Below are 19,020 nucleotides of genomic sequence, written 5' to 3' on the forward strand. Positions count from 1 at the left end.
CCATCATCATCCCAAAAAACTTTTGGCCCTAATTGTTTGCCAATGTTCCTCGATTCAAATAGTGAACGAAGAAAAGAAAGGAGATCTTTTCTCTCTTTAACTCCATTTTCTATAGATTCAATCAAGTTTCCTTTTCTTTTTCCAAATACTACTCACCCAATCCAATAAACCTTAAAAACCAATAAAAAAAAAAACTTCGAGAATGAAACAGACAATCACAAATATCACCTTAGCTATTATTGACTACATTATCCACAATTTATCCACGGGAAATTGGACTTCTAAAAGCAAATCCAAAAGCACAACCACCACCACAAGCATACAATATCCGAACAACTCTCTCTCTCTCTCTCTCTCTCTCTCTCTCTCTCTGAGAGCACAAATGAAATACAATGTGCAGAAGCAAGGAAGGAACAACAGGGGCTGACATGGTGACTTTAAGCTTTGGTGGGCTGCCATGGCTGGTACCTGGTCCAGTCTTTCTGGCCAGGATTGAGAGAGTGGCCCTTGGAATGATATATGTACTCATCACCCTCTCCTGAGAAATTCTCCCTATGCTCCACACCGTATCTCTTTGGTTTCAGCATCAAAAGCTGCACAACGAAATAATTCAAGGAAAAGATGGCCTAAGTGGTCTGTGAATGCAAATAATAGCTCTTTCTACACAGCAATCGCCAAAATTGCACATAGAAGAACCATAAAAGTTCGTACAAAGTGCAAACTGGTGTATGGCACATGGTACACCACTGGGAGTCGAGGTCATCCAATATACACTCCCAATAACAGATGGGATCATTAGGGCAGGCAGTATCGACCGTCATCTTTCTGGTTTTCAATGTAATATACCAAGAGCAAGGAAGGATATTGTAAACAAAAGATAATGGTAGATTCATATCCTGTTAGGGTTATCATCATCCCAATTAAATGATGAACAGTGGAGAGAATGGGACCCACCACAACAGAACATGAATAATGACATGTCCTACTCTCTCCCCATCATCATCAATCATTTCAATCGATGGAAATGACCCAATGGACAGCCGTTTTCCAAAATCTTTTCATTATGGTATACTTTCCCGAGAAGGCAATGTATTAACTAATTATTTGACTTACTTCATCACCAGTGTGATCAGTAATGAAATGGAGCCAACCATGCCATTCTGGGGGAACCTGAGAAGCATTGTAGCAACCTTTGTCCCCATATTCAACCCACCTATGTCTTCCTGAAAGCCAGAGGCATTTTTCACAGTTCTGGTTTTCATTAAGTAAATAATTTTTCATGCTTTACCTTAGTTGATAACGTAGTCAAACAATACAAGCTAACAAAGCTACCAAAAGTAAGGAAGTGTTGGTTGCTTCAGAAATCCAAAGACCCCAAATTTCATGAATTTGAGGGGACAATGTCCGCCTTTTCTCTTTTTCAAGGAAATGACAATCTTGTTACACTAACAAAGGGGGGGAAAGAATGCCCCAGAGAACCCCTCTCTTTTCATATTCATCATTAAACGAAACCATTTCCATTCCTGCGATGTAACAGAGATGGTTTGTTCAGCTTACCTGCAATCTCAGATTCTGAATCGAACATGCATCTGAGACTGCTATTAGGGGATATGAGAGATGGAGAGAGGGGGGGGGGGGGGTATTCTAGTCACCTTCCTCACTGTCAAACTCTTTGCAGCAATACCTTCTGAGAGAACTAGCATTTCTAGTGTTCAGAGGTCCTTTTTTTTGCTTCTTCTTTTTTTTCCCTTTTCGTGGAAAGCTTAAAAAAATATAAGTAATTAATATCCATTGCATAGAAAATCAAACTTTTCAAAGCTTGTAAAGTACTCAAACTTTAGAAAACTTTACATGCCTTGATCCTTTTTGGCAATCAAACAAAATCAAGGTAATTTATTGGGAATGTATACTATGAAACCATTTATCTTTGTTACAAGGAGGTCACAATTATTCCTAGCTATTGGATGTCAAACTGGATGGCTTGGGGTGTGTGTTACGAAGTTCGAGAAAAGAAATTTTGAACTTTCAGTCAATGACACTCTTATAACCACGCAATTTGAAATCTGATTGACGAGTGGTTGCAACCTCCTAGCACCAAAAGTAATTGATCTCTTGGTATACTTTTCCTAATTTATTAAGGGATAGATTATTCAATATTTTACCTTGTTGCAACTATTCCATGTCATGATCATTTGTTTTTTAATGGGTATTTTGAAATTAAATCAAAAGACATGGGTAAAATGTTAAATTATTCATATCTTATGGTTTCTGATAAATTTCACATTTATTAACTTTAACATAATTTTGTCTGCATATATTTGGGAAGCACTTAACCAACATATACTTTGCATATGAATTAATAACAGTGTAAGAGTGTTCATAAGAAGCGGAAAATTATACATGCCAGAAATCCGAAAATAGAAAAGAGGAATACCAAATTGAGTGTCTTCCAATCTCTCGTAGTATTTGTTTCCAAACTTGTCGACTCCAACTAGTGTGGCACCTATATTATGTATTTTGGTTTGCCTGTGCATACGCAAAAACTCAGCATGTAATCGGGCTTTAACTATCATGATAACTATAGAATTCAGAAAATACACTTGACTTAATAGAAGCTGGGAAGCTAAACTAAACGCATAGCAGACATACATTTGCAGAACCACAGGAACCAGTATCCAAGAAGTGCCAATATTAAATACATCAGTCATGAACCACAATCATTAAGTAGGGAGAAAATAAGACCACAAGTCCACAACTGCACAATCTGCAACCTATAGGCCTTAAAAGCTTGTTACATAACCCAACTGATATAATAAAAGTGTTAAAAATAATTAATAGTCTTCTTCATCAATTTCATTTCCATCGCCTTGCTCATCACTAGACTCCTCAATGTTGACCGATAAAATTCATCTAGACTTATGAGAACGTTCACATGTTATTAAGTAAGATACAGTCTTACATTCATAGAGTGCATAAAAACTTCAAACATAAAATTAATATAAATTTATTATTTTTAAATTTTACCTTCTTATGGTGGTTCCATCTCCATCCAATTATCTAGATGCCTTCATTCTTTGAGTGCATAAAAACTTCAAACATAAAATTGATATAAAATTATTATATTTAAATTTTACCTTCTTATGGTGATTCCATCTCCATCCAATTATCTAGATGCCTTCCAGAGCAGGCCTCCTCTCTTTCTTGACAACCCACTCGTCCACATTTTCAATCCTTTCCAAGTCAATTGGGTCTAAGCGCACAAGGTATAATTGTATGTAGATGGAACCACCATAGGAAGTCAAAATTTAAATATAATTTTCTTGACAATCCATTCTTCCACATTATCAATCCTTTCCAAGTCAAATGGTTCTAAAGGCATTGGGTTTAATTGGATGGCGATGGAACCACCTTAAGAAGGTAAAATTTAAATATAATAATTTTAAGTTTGAAGTTTTAATGCACTCTAAGAATGTAGGATTGTATCTTACTAATAAGTATGTGAACTTTTTCATAAGTTACTTGCAAACATGTGAACTTTCTCATAAGTGTAGATGACAATAATTTTAGAGGTCAACATTGAGGAGCCCAGCGATGACCAAGGAGATGGAAAGGAAGTTGATGAAAAAGACTATTGATTATTTTGACACTTTAAATATATCAGTTGGGTTTTGTAATCGTAACAAGCTTTTAAGGCCTATAGGTTTTAGATTGTGGAGTTGAGGACTTGTGGTGATGTAATTATTTTCTCCCTACTTATGATTGTGGTTCATGACTAATGTGTTTTTTTTTTTTTTTATACGAAAGTTTTCAATATTATGTTATGAGTTTTTTGTTTTGTCTTCTTTACGAATTTGAGTTATTGTATTATTAATGACTATTGCCTTATGGTTGGAAGAGTTATATTTGTTTCTAATATTTTTTTGAATTTTTCTTAATTTTTAGGTTTTTCCTATTTTTCCGTAATTTTTTCCATTTCCCATATTTCCGTATTTTTACTATTTTTATTAATTATTTAATTTATTAGACCAGTCTAACTTGTTAACTGGTCTGCTTCGGCCAGTCCAACAAAACTGGTTCTGTCACCAGTCCGGTCCTAACGATATTGCTCCAGGCATTATATGACAAGTTCAAACTGCACAAACACAGAGAACAGTCAATTGCTCTCAAGAAACAAAGAAACAAAAAAAGGGCGGAAAAAGGAAGAAACCTATATATAGGCTCATATAACCCCACAGACGGTTTCATATCATACTAGAATAGCAATCAATACTAGATTTTCTAGGAATCATGAAGATCAGGTGACCAAAACGAGGAGTTGTGTGCTAGTAACCTTTTTTTCTTTTTTTTTTCTTTCATAAGATCCATCTCTATGCTACTGACCTTGTAGTCAGAGAAGAATCAATGAAATAACTCAAAAGTCACCCAAGTTCCACCTTTTGACATTAAAGTCTTAAAAAGCATTCCAAAAACAAAGGGAGAAAGGCTAATAATACAAAAGAATCAAGTAATCAAATAAATATATCATTATCTCACAAAGGACCCAAATTTTGAACTTCCTTCAAAACTTACATAAGAAGTGAAACCATATGCAACTCCGACAGAGAAATCATACGAACTCCAACTGAGGAAAATTGTTGCCTCAACTAACTCAGGGAAACCACTGGAGGATCTCTGTACGTATCAATGACTAGCAAGAATATTTACTCATCTCATTATCACAATTCCATAAAAGGAACAATAAACTGAAGCATAGTGAATCAGTTTATGCAATCTCCAAGAACTGGGCACCTATATGCAGTTTACAATCAAGTATTTGAAGTTATCTCTGGGGAAAGGTGTCCTCTATCTCTATGCTCTCAATAATGATACACAGGTGCAAGGTTATTCAAATACCAAATGATCTACACACCCTTTCATAGGAAGCCTACCGCAAGAATTAGTGCTTCAGTAAGAGGCCACTAAATAACATGGAAAAGAGAGGAAAAGGTACATGTTGCCAAATCAAGTGCAAAGACAGAAGATAGAACCATGGCTTCCATGTCTTATGAGATCATCTAGAATCATTCCCCACTATGATATGAGAATTCCTTCAAATATGTATTATGGCAATCAAGCAACAACCCAAATCTTTCTAATTTTGTCTTCCAGGTGACTACAAAGTGTAAAGAGTTTAATAGTCATTTTTAATGAATAGGTAAATAGCAAATGTTGTTAGGATTCCACTTTACAAGGGAGATCAGTTAGTAAACATGTTTACAAAATCCATGACCAAAGATCTTGCTTCTGAGTCTATGCAAGCCGCACACAAAAACAGCCATGCCTAGGCTTGTGGGGGAACCATACATGATCCTATTAACAAAAATAAAGAAAAAGAAATATCTTCGAGGTGTAATGTCACTTATAGTCTTAGCGACCATACATGCACATGTAAACAAGAGATACTTCGATCAAAAGATTATTATTATTATTTCAAAATCATAAGTAGCTCACACAGAGATCCATCATTTGATTTTGGTATTATCAAGGAAAAAAAAAAGGAGCTCAACAAACAAAAAGAAACAGATTAACAGTTGGACAATGTTTAGGACAGTTACTATTCATAAATGCATGAGCTTATGCCTCGTGTCCATGCAAACACCAAATGGCTTCATCTTCCTTGATTTTGAAATGAGAAATAAAATCACTTGCTTGGTAAGTCCCAGATTTCAAAATATTTAATGAACAAGTCAAACTTTAAAATTTCCATTTGCTGAAGGAAAATATTTCTATGTATAGTTCTGTTGATTTCAACAGCCTTGTCCAGGAGCCAGAAAAATGTCAATTTGTAGGATGGTAGCTCCTGCTTAAACTATGATTCTGGACCATCTATCTATTGGACAATACGATCAATAGTTTTACGAGCTCAAACCCTTTTTTTCTGAAATACATCATAAAGTGAATAAAGAACTGTTTAAAATAAAAAAAAGTTCCAAACATCTTCCTAAAATGGTTTTCGGTGGGGTTGGGGTCGATGCAGCAGAACTGACCGGGCAGTACATCGGTAGTTTTTGCTTTAGATAACGATAGAAAAGCTTCCATTCATTAAAAATAAGTAATTAAAGTTCATGTTTCCAATTCAATTGCTTTACGCATACTGATGTCAGCTGGGAACTTTGGAGAATATGAATAACATAAAAATCCTAGAAGAATGCTGTTCAATGCTGTTTTAAATGAGGCAAGAATCTCAAGAACAATATTCCAAAACCAATAAGGCAAATCCTTCTAATGCTATGCTTGGCTGAAAATGAAAATAAATCCATACTTTATTTTTATTTTTTTCAATGTAGATGGTCATGAGCTAAACTACATTAAATTGATTTGTGATTGAGGCTTGTTTGGCAGTCAATTCGACCCTTAATTGAAACTTGATGAAATTCATTGAAATTTTGGAAATCACCAAAACTTGCTCTCTCTCTCTCTCTCTCTCTCTCTCTCTCTCTCTCTAAAACCTTCACCTCAATCAAACATCCTTTATCTCTCTATAATCCTCCCCTTCTCTCATGTCTAGAGAGAGAAAGAGATGGCCTTTTACAGAGGGAGCAGGGGTCTTTTAGTCTCTAAGAAATCCCCAGAATCTGTAAATTACTCGATAGAGAGAGAAGACGGCGTTTTAGAGAGATAAAGGGGTTGTTTTTCCTCTGAGAAGTCCCCAATTCTGCAACTGTCTTAGTAACATGGTCTTGGACAGTCGATATCCTCACTCTTGCGCGATCTTGGAATATCTGATTGACCAACAGGGAGCGCCAAGGCTGACCGCAGCAGTAAACTCTAGGAGTGCTTTTGATTTTAGGAAGATGCAGCTTTGAAAGTCGCATCTTCCCAAGGAAATGAAGGGGAAATTTCCATGGGAAGCCATGGAATCTGCCACTTCCACTTTTTAATGGCTATTTTGGAAGCCACTCAAAGTCGCAGCTTCCACAACAGAGTAGCACTTATCAAAATAGTGTAGCACTTACCGCAATCAAACATAGGAAGTGATATAGTTTCTGGAAGCAGCGGCTTCCAGAGCTGCCACTTCCAGAAATCAAACACGCCTACGGCATCTTCCAAGATCATAGTTCTTGCACTTGCCGAGCATAGCAGGCATCCTAATTCTCTCAAGGATGTATCTAACATAAGAGAAAAAAGGATGCATCTTTCATAGATTAGATCATAGAGCATCTTTGCTGCTAGACATCCCTTTGCTCGTGAGGATGCATCTTACATGAATCAGATCTCATAGGTCATAGCATTCACTGCTGACTCCACCAATCCATTTTGATCCTCAGTAAACATATCACATGAGAGGACTCCACATATAAAATTAGATCAAGCACATAATCGTAATAAGGAACTTGACTGCTCAATCCACATAGATTAAAATCATCTTGGATGAGTGGCGATGGCCTAATTGACAAAGGAGATGGCACAGCTCATGGGGAGATCTTGCTGTGACCATTAGCATCGATGAGAGAGATTGAAGGGTTTTGTGCTCAGCAGGGAGAATCAAGAGGACTAAGAAAGCCCATGATTACAGCATTAGAGATAAACCATTGACCAGGATTGCGGTGCGGTAGAGAGAGAGAGCTCATGCACAATATAGCAAGAGAGAGAATGCTCGCCAATGTACGAGCATTTTGTGGATGAAGAAAAAGAGGGTAAGACCTCTTACCCACTTAACCACAAATCGGTGTTTCTCTCACATGGGTATCAACACATGCCCTACATGTAGATCACCTTTGTTATTTCATCCATGGTTTGATCCTCCAAGCCGTGCTTTGAGGTGGTATCCAATATGCCCTATAGATTAAAAAGAGAAAGGTCATTTATCTAAGGCGTGTGCGGATGCCTCTATTAGATAAAGAATCATCCATGGTTAGAAGGTCAAACCACGGATGACAAAAAAGAGGTCTTACCCTCTTCTTTTCTCAGCCACAAAATGCTCACAGAGGGATGTTGTCTCTCTTTCGCTCTGTTAATCCCCGATTTCTCTTCTCCCTAGCAGCCTCTCTATTCATCCTACTCCTCTCTCTCTCTCCTCTGCTCTTATTCGCACCCCCATATCTTTCTTGATCCTCTCTCTCTCCTCTGCTTCCCTTCTTCTCACCCCCGAATCTTTCCCACTCCTCTCTCTCCCTCTCTCTCCCTCTCTCTCCCCCCTCTGCTTCTCTTCTTCGGACCCGCAAATCAAAGAAGATGCAGAAGAATCTTTGTCATAAGAAACTTTCAAAAGTATGTTTGAGATTAGAATGGTATGTACAAAAAATGCACGTTCTTGTTCCGTGGCGCAGGACCTTTTGAATTTTCTCTCTCTTCTACCTTCCTCTTACTAGTATGTGCAATCTGTACATATGAGGTTCTAAGAGTCTTGATTGCTCTACCCTTTTCTTTGTGCTTCTCTGAACTCAAATATTGTATAATTTCCTCCTTGGTAGCCTCAAGAACATTTTTACACGGGGCAACATGTCCCTTAATACCGGCAAATTGTTTTTTAAAACGGTAAATGCCCTCATTAGTATCTTTTCCACAATAATTATATTTAATACGATTTTTATCACTTGGATTCGGGTTATAACCATACTTCTAACCCGGATAACCACTCCGACTAGAACCTGGAGAAAATACTTCCATTAAACAAGGCTTATTTTCATCCTTTTCTGGTTCTTCAAAATTCAAGAAATGTCTAATCTCATCTCGAACTGCTTTAGGAACCTTTGTACAAGAAGCAACATTACCTCTAACACTAGCAATGTTTTTTTTAAATCAGCTAATAACCCCATTGGTATCTTTTTCATAAAAATTACACCTTATACAATTTTTATCATTTGGTTTTGGGTTGTACCCATGCTTCCAACCCGGATCACTTCTTCTAGAAGAAGCAGAAATAGAAATAGATCTCTGACAAGGATTTTGTTCTTGTTTTTGTTTTACATAACTTATAAATTGCTTAATCTACTCTCTAATAGCTTCAGGAACATTTTTACAAGGGGCAACATCTTCCTTAATATCGGCAAGATGTTTCTTAAACTGGTTTATGCCTCCTTTTGTATATTTTTCACAAAAATTGCATCTAACGCAATTTTTGTTATTTGGATTTAGGTTGTATCCATATTTCCAACCTGGATCTCCACTCTGACTAACTCCTGAAGAAGACATCTCAAAATAAAACAAGCAATCTAAAAAATGCACTTACTTTGGTTGCTCGAACTCCAAACTTTGAAAAACACTTCGATGATTCGATCCAATGAAATATTGTTTTTTGGAGGTTTATTTTTCTCTAAAAGGGGTTCTTGTGGGTTTAGGTTTCAAATAAACCTAAAACGCATCATTCTAAACTTTTACATCTTGAAAAAAACGAAAAAAAAAAAAAAAGTACTTTTCCGCCTCTGAGTGGGAGCAGGCCTTGAGAGGCCGCCTAAGCAGGTTCCGTACCGCCTAGCGGCCGCCTAGGCGGGTTCCGTACCTCCTAACGGCCGCCCGGGGACCACCACCCAGTTTGGCTACCTAGGCCTGGGCGATGCGGCCAGGCCTTCTGGACAGCCTAGGTGCTGAGCGGTCTATTTTTTTGAACAATGGCAACAACACCCCAAACACCCTCTCTCTCTCTATCTAGACTCGTTACCCCCTCTTGTCTCTTCCCCTTCTAACAACCCAACTTCAGTCAATTTTTATTCATCACTATTTATTGCATCTCCACATTTTTTTTCTTCCAAACACAAGAAGCAAGGCATCAAGAGAGAGCAAAAGAGATTATGGGTCAAGAGGTGGTTTTGGAGGGAGTTGCACTGGATATACGGGAAGGCGTCCCTCGGCCTACAAGTATGGGGGCTAAATTTAAATGGAGTTTTGGCAATGGATGTAGAGAAACCTTTTGAGAGAGAGAGATAGAGAGAGGTTGTGGATAAAAAATGGAGTTTTGGCAATGGATGTAGAGAAACCTTTTGAGAGAGAGAGATAGAGAGAGGTTGTGGATAAAAAACAGATTGTAGGTTTTGCTGTTAGGTTTGGAGGGAGTTGCAATTTTCCAAAGAGATTATGAGTTTTCAGTAAAATCCATTAAAATTTCAGTGAGTTTCGCAAAAATTTCAGTGAATTTTTATTGAGGACTCCCCATTCCACGACCAAAATGCCCTCAACCATAGATTACTTTTCACACAGTTTGTGGAAATGAGGTGGGGGTATCGGTGGTTAGGGGGGTGGATGCGTCAACATACTGTACCACCCTCCACTCCTACCATTAACATATCAAAAAAAAAAAAAAATATTTCATGCAGTTTGCAAAATGACTATCAGCATTTAAAAGGAAATGTAGAATTGTCCTTTTTCGTAGCCAAACATGGCCTAAACCTGGCGTAACAAGCCATGATTAGAAGTGAAATTCTCAAAGTTTAACCTAGACTTTCCAATTACTGGATGAATAAGTTAAATCTGGTCTTACAATAAAAAGAACTCAATGTATACTTACAGAAGGTTTCCATCAGGAAGGCATCTCCTGCATAATAGGACCAACAGAAAACATGGCATCAGGCACGCGATGAAAACAAATCCAAAATTAAACAGAGATTGAGATCGCCAATCACTAGGAAATTAATTATAACCAATTGAAATCCAGTTCACAGCTCTCCAGTGAGAAAAAAATGAATAAAACCATCTTCATAACAGCACTAGCCAAATAAACATTTGCTTGTTTATAGGTGTGCAAAAACAACATATTTAAATATCAGCTCAAAACATACTCCTTTCAAAGCACCAATTCGGAAAAACAGAAGAGCGAGTGAGAAAGAGAGAGAGAGAGAGAGGAGAGAGAGAGAGATCAAAGTCAACAGAAATTGCTGGTTGAGTTAGTATAAAGAGATTCTGACCCGAAAAGGTGAAACAAAAATGCACCATGCAATTATTTCACATTTGTTTCACCCTTTTTCTTCAGAAAAAGATAAAATTTACCGTTTCATTAGAATCCAAAGACATGTCTAAAAAACTTACCTTTTCTTCCAGATTCAAAAATAATAATAATAAAAATAAAAAATTACACAGTGCATTACTGCAGTTTATTTTAGGATTGGCTAAGAATGTAGCACAAATTGCATGATGCACTTAGTTAAGATGATATTTTTTATTAGTTAAGATGCTATTTTTTCTTTGGTGTGTAGCTTCCATTTGTGAGAAAGGAGTGCTTCACCAAGGGAAAGGTGTTCACCTTCTTTAAAACAAACTGGTTCAAGCTTCAAGGAAAGCGAACTAAACAAAAACCAGACCTTCTTTGGGTAGCGAATTAGAAAGAAAAGAAACTAGATGCTGATATGAACTCAGAAAGCAAGTCAACCTTGTTAACATTAAACACAAACTGTTTTGGAAGGTTAGGTAATAGCTGGTTAATCTTTTTTGCATTTTTTATTATTGACAAATTTTATTAATCAAAAATGCTGAAATATTGCATATATCCTCTTTCTCACATCCTCTAATAAGGGCTTGACTTCTCCTCAGATACAAAATTGAGTATGTTTACAGCAGATCCTACAGATAGGCTTCAAAACAGACAAATGCAGGTTTACACACTTCATCTCTTGCAAAGTCATAAGCTTATCACTAGACTCCCTGCAAATTCCAAAGATGGATAAATTTCATCCAAAGCTTCCCGACACAATCCCATATTTCACTTCTCCATGCTGCTGGGCCAACCAATAGCATTGCAGGAATCTCTCCCTCAATAATCACTTATCCCACTTCGGCTCTGTACATCGCAGACCATAGAGCAAGGATCCAGTTTCTGCCTCATTCAGGCCAAAATATGGAGACTGGAGAGGCCCCAAGTAGGATAACTAGATCTTTCCCCAAGTGGTCCCTCATCAATCACCCCCAGCCCCCACCCCCAAAAACAACAAAAACAAATCCAACAGGTTCCAGATTACCGCAGGAGCTACAGAACAAATTCAAATTCACCATTCCACTGGGGGGGCTTCCACTTACAAGACCTCCTTTCTTTCACCTTTTTAGAGTATGCAATCATGTAGTAGTAGTACTGTGCTTAAAAGTTTGTGACACTGTACCCCCTTCTAATACTTGCCCATACGACCATTGTTGTCTGGATATGATCGTTCATACTATTCACCCCTCTCCTCTGTAAATAAAGCATCTATTACACCTCTCCAACAAAATGGGCCATATGATATTCAGTAGAGTTAACCTCCACAGCATATGAACATTCTTTGGCAATGGGGAGTAATACCAATGCAATAATAAAGCTTCAACAGAGGCCGGCACCACCCAAGTTATACCAAAGAGAAGTAGGGCAAAAACGAAATAAGTGTTACTAAGGGACAATGCAAAAACAGGTGCCTTACAGTTTCTTCATCCTGCTTGACAAACAAATGGTGGGGATAGGAGAAACTCTTTTTGCCAAGTGCTCCATAGTCAGAATTCTATCTAACCCTGTAAGCCTAGCAAATGCCTGCTTCCTGGTGAGCCCACGAGGGACCAGACACTGCAAAGTACTGATTTTTCTTCTGCCCCCCATGTCAACTTTTTATAATGGATCTAACTGAGAATTCTCCTCTACTTTAAGGGATCCAAACCATCCTATCCTCTCTTCACGGCATGAACTTCTAGTTCTCTAGCTCTAATTGTAGGTTTCTGAATGCTTCTAAGTTCTTCCTTTGCTAAGGCTCACCAATATGTAGGAATCTACGTGGCTTCTCAGCCGGATCTGTCCACTATCTCAGCCACTGTTATATTTGGCCTCTGAACCAGGGAGAAAAGTTCTAGGTAACGTTCTCTAAGTGTCATACTCTCAGTAGACAATAGAATAAAAAAAGTGTCTGGCTCCTGAGCCATACATCAAGTCAAAACCCAGTGCTCCTCCCATTACCTGCTTTCTACCTGACAACTATTCACACCATTTCATGCCACCAAAAGACAACCTTTGGCCTCATTTTTCTTTCCAATTTTTTCAATGAAAGTAATCTGTTTCTAAGTTAGATGTTAGCTTTCAGAAAATGGAGTTAAAATTTAACAAAAAGCACAGTTCAAATATTAATGCAATAGATAATTAATTTCTTGGGTTCGGAATCCAACAACGTAGATTTCACTTGTAACCCACAAGTCTGAATTATATCAAATTATGTTCCACGTTAGTGAATCAGCCAAGCTCACGCTCATTTTGTGTTCACAACATAAATCCTTAGAAAATATCCATTTAAAGAAAAATACAATGGTGACAATACATAGAAATTTATTTGGAGCACACACATGGAAATGTGCGGGTGAAAATAACCAAACTGTGTATAAAAAAGAAGTCCAATAATTTAGGATAATTTTTTATATCAGCAATTGAACAAATTTATTTTAGCAGCAGCTACAAAGATGTCACAATTATCAATATTAGGTTAGTAGTGAAATAAGCAATAAGCTTATCAAAAAGAAAAAGCAACTAGGTAATAAGATTATAAAAATAATATATACAAATATAGGAAACAGGTAATTGGAAATCAAGCTAAACATTTTGCCCCATATATTGCAAACAACAAATGTAAAACAGAAAAATCAAAATTGCTAATCAATTAAACCAAAGAACCCATTTAACTACCCAAAATGGGTATCTCAAAAACCCATAAAACTGTAATTGTGTGCAATCTTAGGTCAGTAGTTCAAATCAAGCAGGTTAGACCGCAAGAATTTCATTCATCACCTAACCCTAAAATTCACTTCACAAAATAAAATGATAGTTAACCATAAAACCTAAATACACCCTTTTTTCTCCATAATCAATCAAAAAAAATCAAATGGGTATCTCGAATTTCATGAGTACATTCACATCAGTAGCCCAAAAACAAATCCATAACAATCTGATCTACGAAGCACATCAATTAAGTAACCAATTCTTCGACAATGTCCGTCATAAGATTTCTAAAAACAAAAAAAGAAAACAAAACGGAATTGCATGAATAGGAAGCAAGGAACATTTGACCGCAAAAGAAATTAGGAAGAAAGTAGAGAAAGAAAGGGACATAGGTTTTGACATACAAATAGCCTTCTTCCTTGAGTTCTCTGAAAAAGTTCCTGAGACCCTTCTCTTTGATAGCTTTCATTGCAGCCCTCACCACTGATGCCATCTCTGTCTCTTCAAACTAAAATTGTCCCTCTCTCTCTCTCGAATGAAAACGAAGAACTTGATCGTCTAATTACAAACTAAAGAGAAACGTTTCTATACTTCCTCTACAGCATAGAAGATCTATGCTTCCCCTACCATCCTGCCGTCCAATTTTTATAATAAGGGTCACTTAGATCCGATGTCTTAAATCTTAATTTTTTTATTTTTTTTTATACAAATTGTATGAATATGAAATTTGATAAATTGTCATCTTTTCAGACCTATAAAAAATATTTTAAATGTGTTTTCAATAAAATATAATGACCAAAATACCTTTTGAAACTTTTAAAATTACTTTGGCCATTTAATTTTATTGAAAATAATTTTTTTATATTTTTCATCAGTGTGAGTTTAATAAAGTACCGAACCTACAAAATTTGATATCAAAATAATTTATAAAAAAAATTTAAAAATAAATTAGTATAGAAACATAACATTGTAATTGAACCAATCTTAACCCTCCATTCACAATAAACGGTTAGATAAAAGGAAGTATATAAATTTTATATTGTTAAAAAAGCATAAAAAGCTTGCGCCGGTAAACTGAATAGGAACCAAGCCTTATGACCATTCTCATCATTTTTAAATTAAATCAAAGGTAATTTAGTCATATCTAGGGTTTCGTTGTACAATGTGCTTTGCTTATACTATACCATTAATAAGTTGCATCACTAAATTTTGCTCTAATATGTAGTTTTACAATGTGCTTTGCTTATACTATACCATTAATAAGTTGCATCACTAAATTTTACTCTAATATGTAGTTCCAGTATCTTGCGAGAGCTTGAAAACTTATATTTAACTTTTATTATAAAATTTTAAGAATTTTAAAAGTGCAAATGGAGCAGGCTTTGAGTACTTCACCCGAACCCCCTATTGTGGAAGTACGGTGGGGGCTGACGGAGGACGTACTTGTACAGTTCCTAGCTAATCGGGTGGGGCTATGCTCTTTAAGCACTTGAAATATTGAAATCAGATCGGTTCAAATAACTTGTGATGCATTATTTTTAAGAATTGAAATTATTTTCTCTTTATATCTATACATCTAAAGGTCGAGATAATCAATTAGAAAGTTCTCCAATTTTACAACACTCTTTTATTTTGGACTCTAAAAATACACTTTATTTATACAATATAAGGTTGCAACCTATATAAACTTATATCCAATTGGAAATGATGATATATGATTCAATTGAGTTTAAACCATAGGATCATTGCCATGAACATTGGAGATGAAATAGAATGATATTCGAGATCGAAGAGTAACATGTAGGAGCACTGTTTTAAAACCCAGTACCGGGTTTTGGATCGCCCACCTACCATCCAAATTAGGTGATTTGGATCAACCGGTTTGAGTAGTAATAAATTAAAAATAAGTAACTACCAAAAAAAATTTAGATTGGGCAATTCTACATGTATTAACCCGAATTGCTCACGAACAGATCCCAGATCGAACTAAGCAATTCGAGTTTGACTGAATGTTTTTTAAAACATTGATTAGGAGTGTTAAAAGACAAACTCAAGGCAATGATGGTATTTTCTGTGCATGCATCTCTTTGTAATTTTTGTTACCATTTATAATTAATGAAAATCATGTAGGGGCCTTCTCCCCTACTGTCTTACCAAAAAAAATAAAAGGCAATAATGGTCTTTTGGGCTGCTCAATGTCTTTAAGCTTAGCCCGTGCCTCAAACTTGCCCCTGGGCCAAGCCGCGTAATTCGATGAATCTGAGTGGACTTGAATGAGTTATGTACAATAATTAAAAGAGTAATCATCTTATGAGACCCTCTCACACCTATGTGTGTAGGACCGCAAAGGATCGCCATTAAATTTGACACGAATCTTTAGAAAAGTTATCACATGGGTGTGGGATTTGACTTTTCTAGAGATCTGTGCCAAATTTAATGATGATCCTTTGGAGTCCTACATACATGGGTGTGGGAAGGTCTCATAGGATCATTACTCTAATTAAAAAAGTCAAAAATTCAAAAAATATAAAAACAATTGTTAAAAACTATCAAAAAGTACACTAAGTAATAAAAATCATTGAAAGTTCAAAAGAATATATAAAAGATTGATTCTTTAAATTTTTTATTTATACCTTTAAATATTGTAGAAAAATAAAAAAATAAAATAAAATTAAAGAATGTAATGAGAAAAGTTCTCAACTCATCATAAAAACCACATAACGTATATTTTTAAATCATATATTGAAGATTTACTAACAAAAGTATGGGTTTTAATATTTTTAACAAGGGCAAGTTGACCCTAGGATCCCGCATTAGACTAAGGCCGAGCTACATGACCAAGTCTGAGGACTCAGTTGGCTCCCTCAACACTAGGGCCACCAATTGAAAGGAGTGAAAAACTGAGCCCTTCTTCTTATGACTTCATATTAAACAAGAATGTTGCAAGTGCATGGATCTGTGGTGAAATGGGGTACAAGATGGAAGGTTGCAAGTTCGTGGATCTCTGTCACAATGGTGTACAATGTTGGGTTTATGTGGTTTTTAAAAGCCTTATAAATGTGTAATAAAAAACATTTATTATAGTGGAACATAAACTCAGTGGGAGTGAGGTCCCTCGTGGACCATGCTAAACAAATGAAATTTGTTGATACTGAACTATGCTTGACGATCTAGGCCAGTCGGATGGAAAACCCAAGGTACCTGGGCATAGAGAATAAACCGATAAGGGTTCTAGGTTATTCCTTGATGAGGTCAGAGTTTATGCCTGGATGAGTGAGGAGAAAGACTGTGTAACCCATGTGTATGATGGTAGACCTATAGAGACGGGGGCCAAAACCTCGTCCATGATCAATTACACAGCATGCATATCGATAGATCGTTCAAGAAAGCCAGATATCCACCTTTTAGGGTGAAACATATGCATGTGTGAGAGATACCCCTATACACCATAGAACTGTCGTCGCATCAGGTCGTGGTGACCTTGACTCGTCTCTAAGGAGGACATATAATCCACATATTAGGATTACAACCCCTTAGCTCATTGGTCAGACTTTAGTGATCCCCTAATGAGTCATTGCTTGGACTGTAGGTCATGAGAAACACTGGGTCGGTTCAATAAAGCAAATGTAGTCTGGAGTCCACAGTTCAATCTGGAGTACCCCGTGATCACTGATTGAATTCATAAACCATATGGGTCAATTTCCCATCAAAATAATTTAATTGTATTTGTTTTATGATAAAGTTTATTTTAGAATTATTATTTAAATGTTTATGAATCTTTTGATATTTTATTTATAATTTTTGGACTTATAAAAATGAAGTTATTGATTTTACAAAATTATAAAATTCAAATAATGTATTAAAATTATGTTGTTAATTTTAAAGTTATATAAAATCTCATGGGGCCATAGTGCACATGGGCCCACCATATGACAACTGGGTCGGGCCCACATGGGCCACATATGGGTGGCACGCCCCACCCCTTGCATGCTTCCTTCTCATTGCTTTGGAATCAAGAAATCTAATTTTTGGTAAGTATATCCTGATTCATGTGGTCAAATTGAAATATGGTGTATATTGACCATATATTATCCTAAATATTATAAGCATATATTGACTTGTTATTTCTTATGAAAAATATGAGATGGATTATGCAATTTTATGCAATGCATAATATTTTTAATAGATTTAATTTATTTAAATATATTGATGGCAAAATGGTTTAAGAAAAGGGAGATAATGATCCATGCACTTTTATAATATTCATGGCCCATTTATGGAATGAATGGCTCAGATCTCTCACCCCAAAAGTCACCCTGATCAACGGTCCATATTCAATCTTAAAAAAGAGGCAAACTATGAGAAACCTTAAACCTAATTTTGCACTATAAATAGGGGTGTTCCCTCCCCTATTATCTACACCTTCTCTCTTCCACAACTATCTCTCATCTCTCTCTTAGAGGGGCATGCCCCACTCTTTCTCCTCAGGGTTTCTCTCTCTAACCCTCTCTCTCCTAAGACCCATAGGGTGCACGCCCCAACCCTAGGTCTCCTACTCTCTCTCTCTCTTTTGATCTAGAGATACTAAGGGTTGGGAAATTAAAGTTGAGCCTAAATTATTTTTGGAGTTAGGGTTTTGTAGAGATTTAAGGTTGCTTACTCAGTTTGGCCGAAAATGGCTTTCCCAGTTCGAGATTAAAGCTAGACCGCTAATCCCGTGCCATCGGATGTTGGTAACTCAGTATGGGGTGTAATAAGCCCGGTTGAGGTAATCTCCGGCATATTCTCATTTTATTTCTTGCTATTCTATTTTTATATTCTCAAGCATAATACTTAGTTGTATAAATGGCATCAAGTGGTTGAGTTTTATTTTATTATTATGTTGCTTTTATTTTGAAAGATTTATTGATTGTAATAAGACCATCTGTAGGTGATCTTTTTATGAAAACAAAAGGGGTGATTAAAAAAAAAAATTATATCCACCAGCAAAATGTCACATAGGTATTTTTTTAATTGGTATCAAAACTAGTTTTACTTGATTGCCATTAGGAGTATTCTATTATTTTTGCTTGAGAATAGAAAGATATGGTTGCACGTAACTTCATCTCAAAGATCCTGGAAACCGAAAGGTTTGATGGGACCAACTATGCTTCCTGGAAAAGAAAGATCAAATGTGTGCTCTATGAAGAAAACTTGCATAAGGTACTCAATGATGACCGACCTCGTCATCCAACTGACGACTCATCTCAAGAAATTAAAGATGAGTACGACAGTTGGAAGAGGAGGAACCTGATATGCAAACACATTCTTTTATGTGCCACGACTGATTCGTATGCTTCTAAGTTCGAATCAATCTATACTGCAAGTGGGATTTTTAATAGACTTGA

The 19,020-nt window shown here is 36.4% G+C and overlaps 1 protein-coding gene across 4 annotated transcripts; it reads right to left on the reverse strand.

Moving 5' to 3' along the window:
• Positions 1 to 203: 203 nt before the first annotated feature.
• On the reverse strand, positions 204 to 14,261 carry LOC18443871 (NADH:ubiquinone oxidoreductase, 17.2kDa subunit). Of its 4 annotated transcripts, XM_020673399.2 has the most exons (6): positions 14,038 to 14,193; positions 10,484 to 10,510; positions 4,570 to 4,671; positions 2,435 to 2,526; positions 1,114 to 1,223; positions 204 to 593 (listed from the first exon to the last, which is right to left on the reverse strand). In XM_020673399.2, exons 3-6 carry the CDS (start codon positions 4,608 to 4,610, stop codon positions 438 to 440), a joined length of 399 nt encoding a protein of 132 aa, XP_020529058.1. In that variant the 5' UTR covers positions 4,611 to 4,671; positions 10,484 to 10,510; positions 14,038 to 14,193; the 3' UTR covers positions 204 to 437. The 4 variants fall into 4 exon arrangements, with proteins under 4 accessions (XP_020529058.1, XP_006854114.1, XP_020529057.1 ...); XM_006854052.4 differs by lacking the exon at positions 4,570 to 4,671 and having other exon boundaries at positions 14,038 to 14,261; XM_020673398.2 differs by lacking the exons at positions 4,570 to 4,671; positions 10,484 to 10,510 and having other exon boundaries at positions 14,038 to 14,261.
• Positions 14,262 to 19,020: the final 4,759 nt, after the last annotated feature.

This window comes from Amborella trichopoda, chromosome 3 (genome assembly GCF_054954075.1).
Source record: "Amborella trichopoda isolate Santa Cruz 75 chromosome 3, AtrichopodaSantaCruz75HAP2 v2.0, whole genome shotgun sequence".
Lineage (NCBI taxonomy): Eukaryota > Viridiplantae > Streptophyta > Magnoliopsida > Amborellales > Amborellaceae > Amborella > Amborella trichopoda.

What these genes read in the sequence shown, in the direction of transcription:
- LOC18443871 (XM_006854052.4), bottom strand. Translation starts at nt 14,126, where the DNA reads ATGGCATCAGTGGTGAGGGCTGCAATGAAAGCTATCAAAGAGAAGGGT. An exon ending in CTCAAGGAAGAAGGCTATTT is followed by an intron (nt 10,511 to 14,037) that starts GTATGTCAAAAC and finishes CCTATTATGCAG; the next exon opens with GAGATGCCTTCCTGATGGAA. An exon ending in CTGATCACACTGGTGATGAA is followed by an intron (nt 594 to 1,113) that starts GTAAGTCAAATA and finishes TTCGTTGTGCAG; the next exon opens with CTTTTGATGCTGAAACCAAA.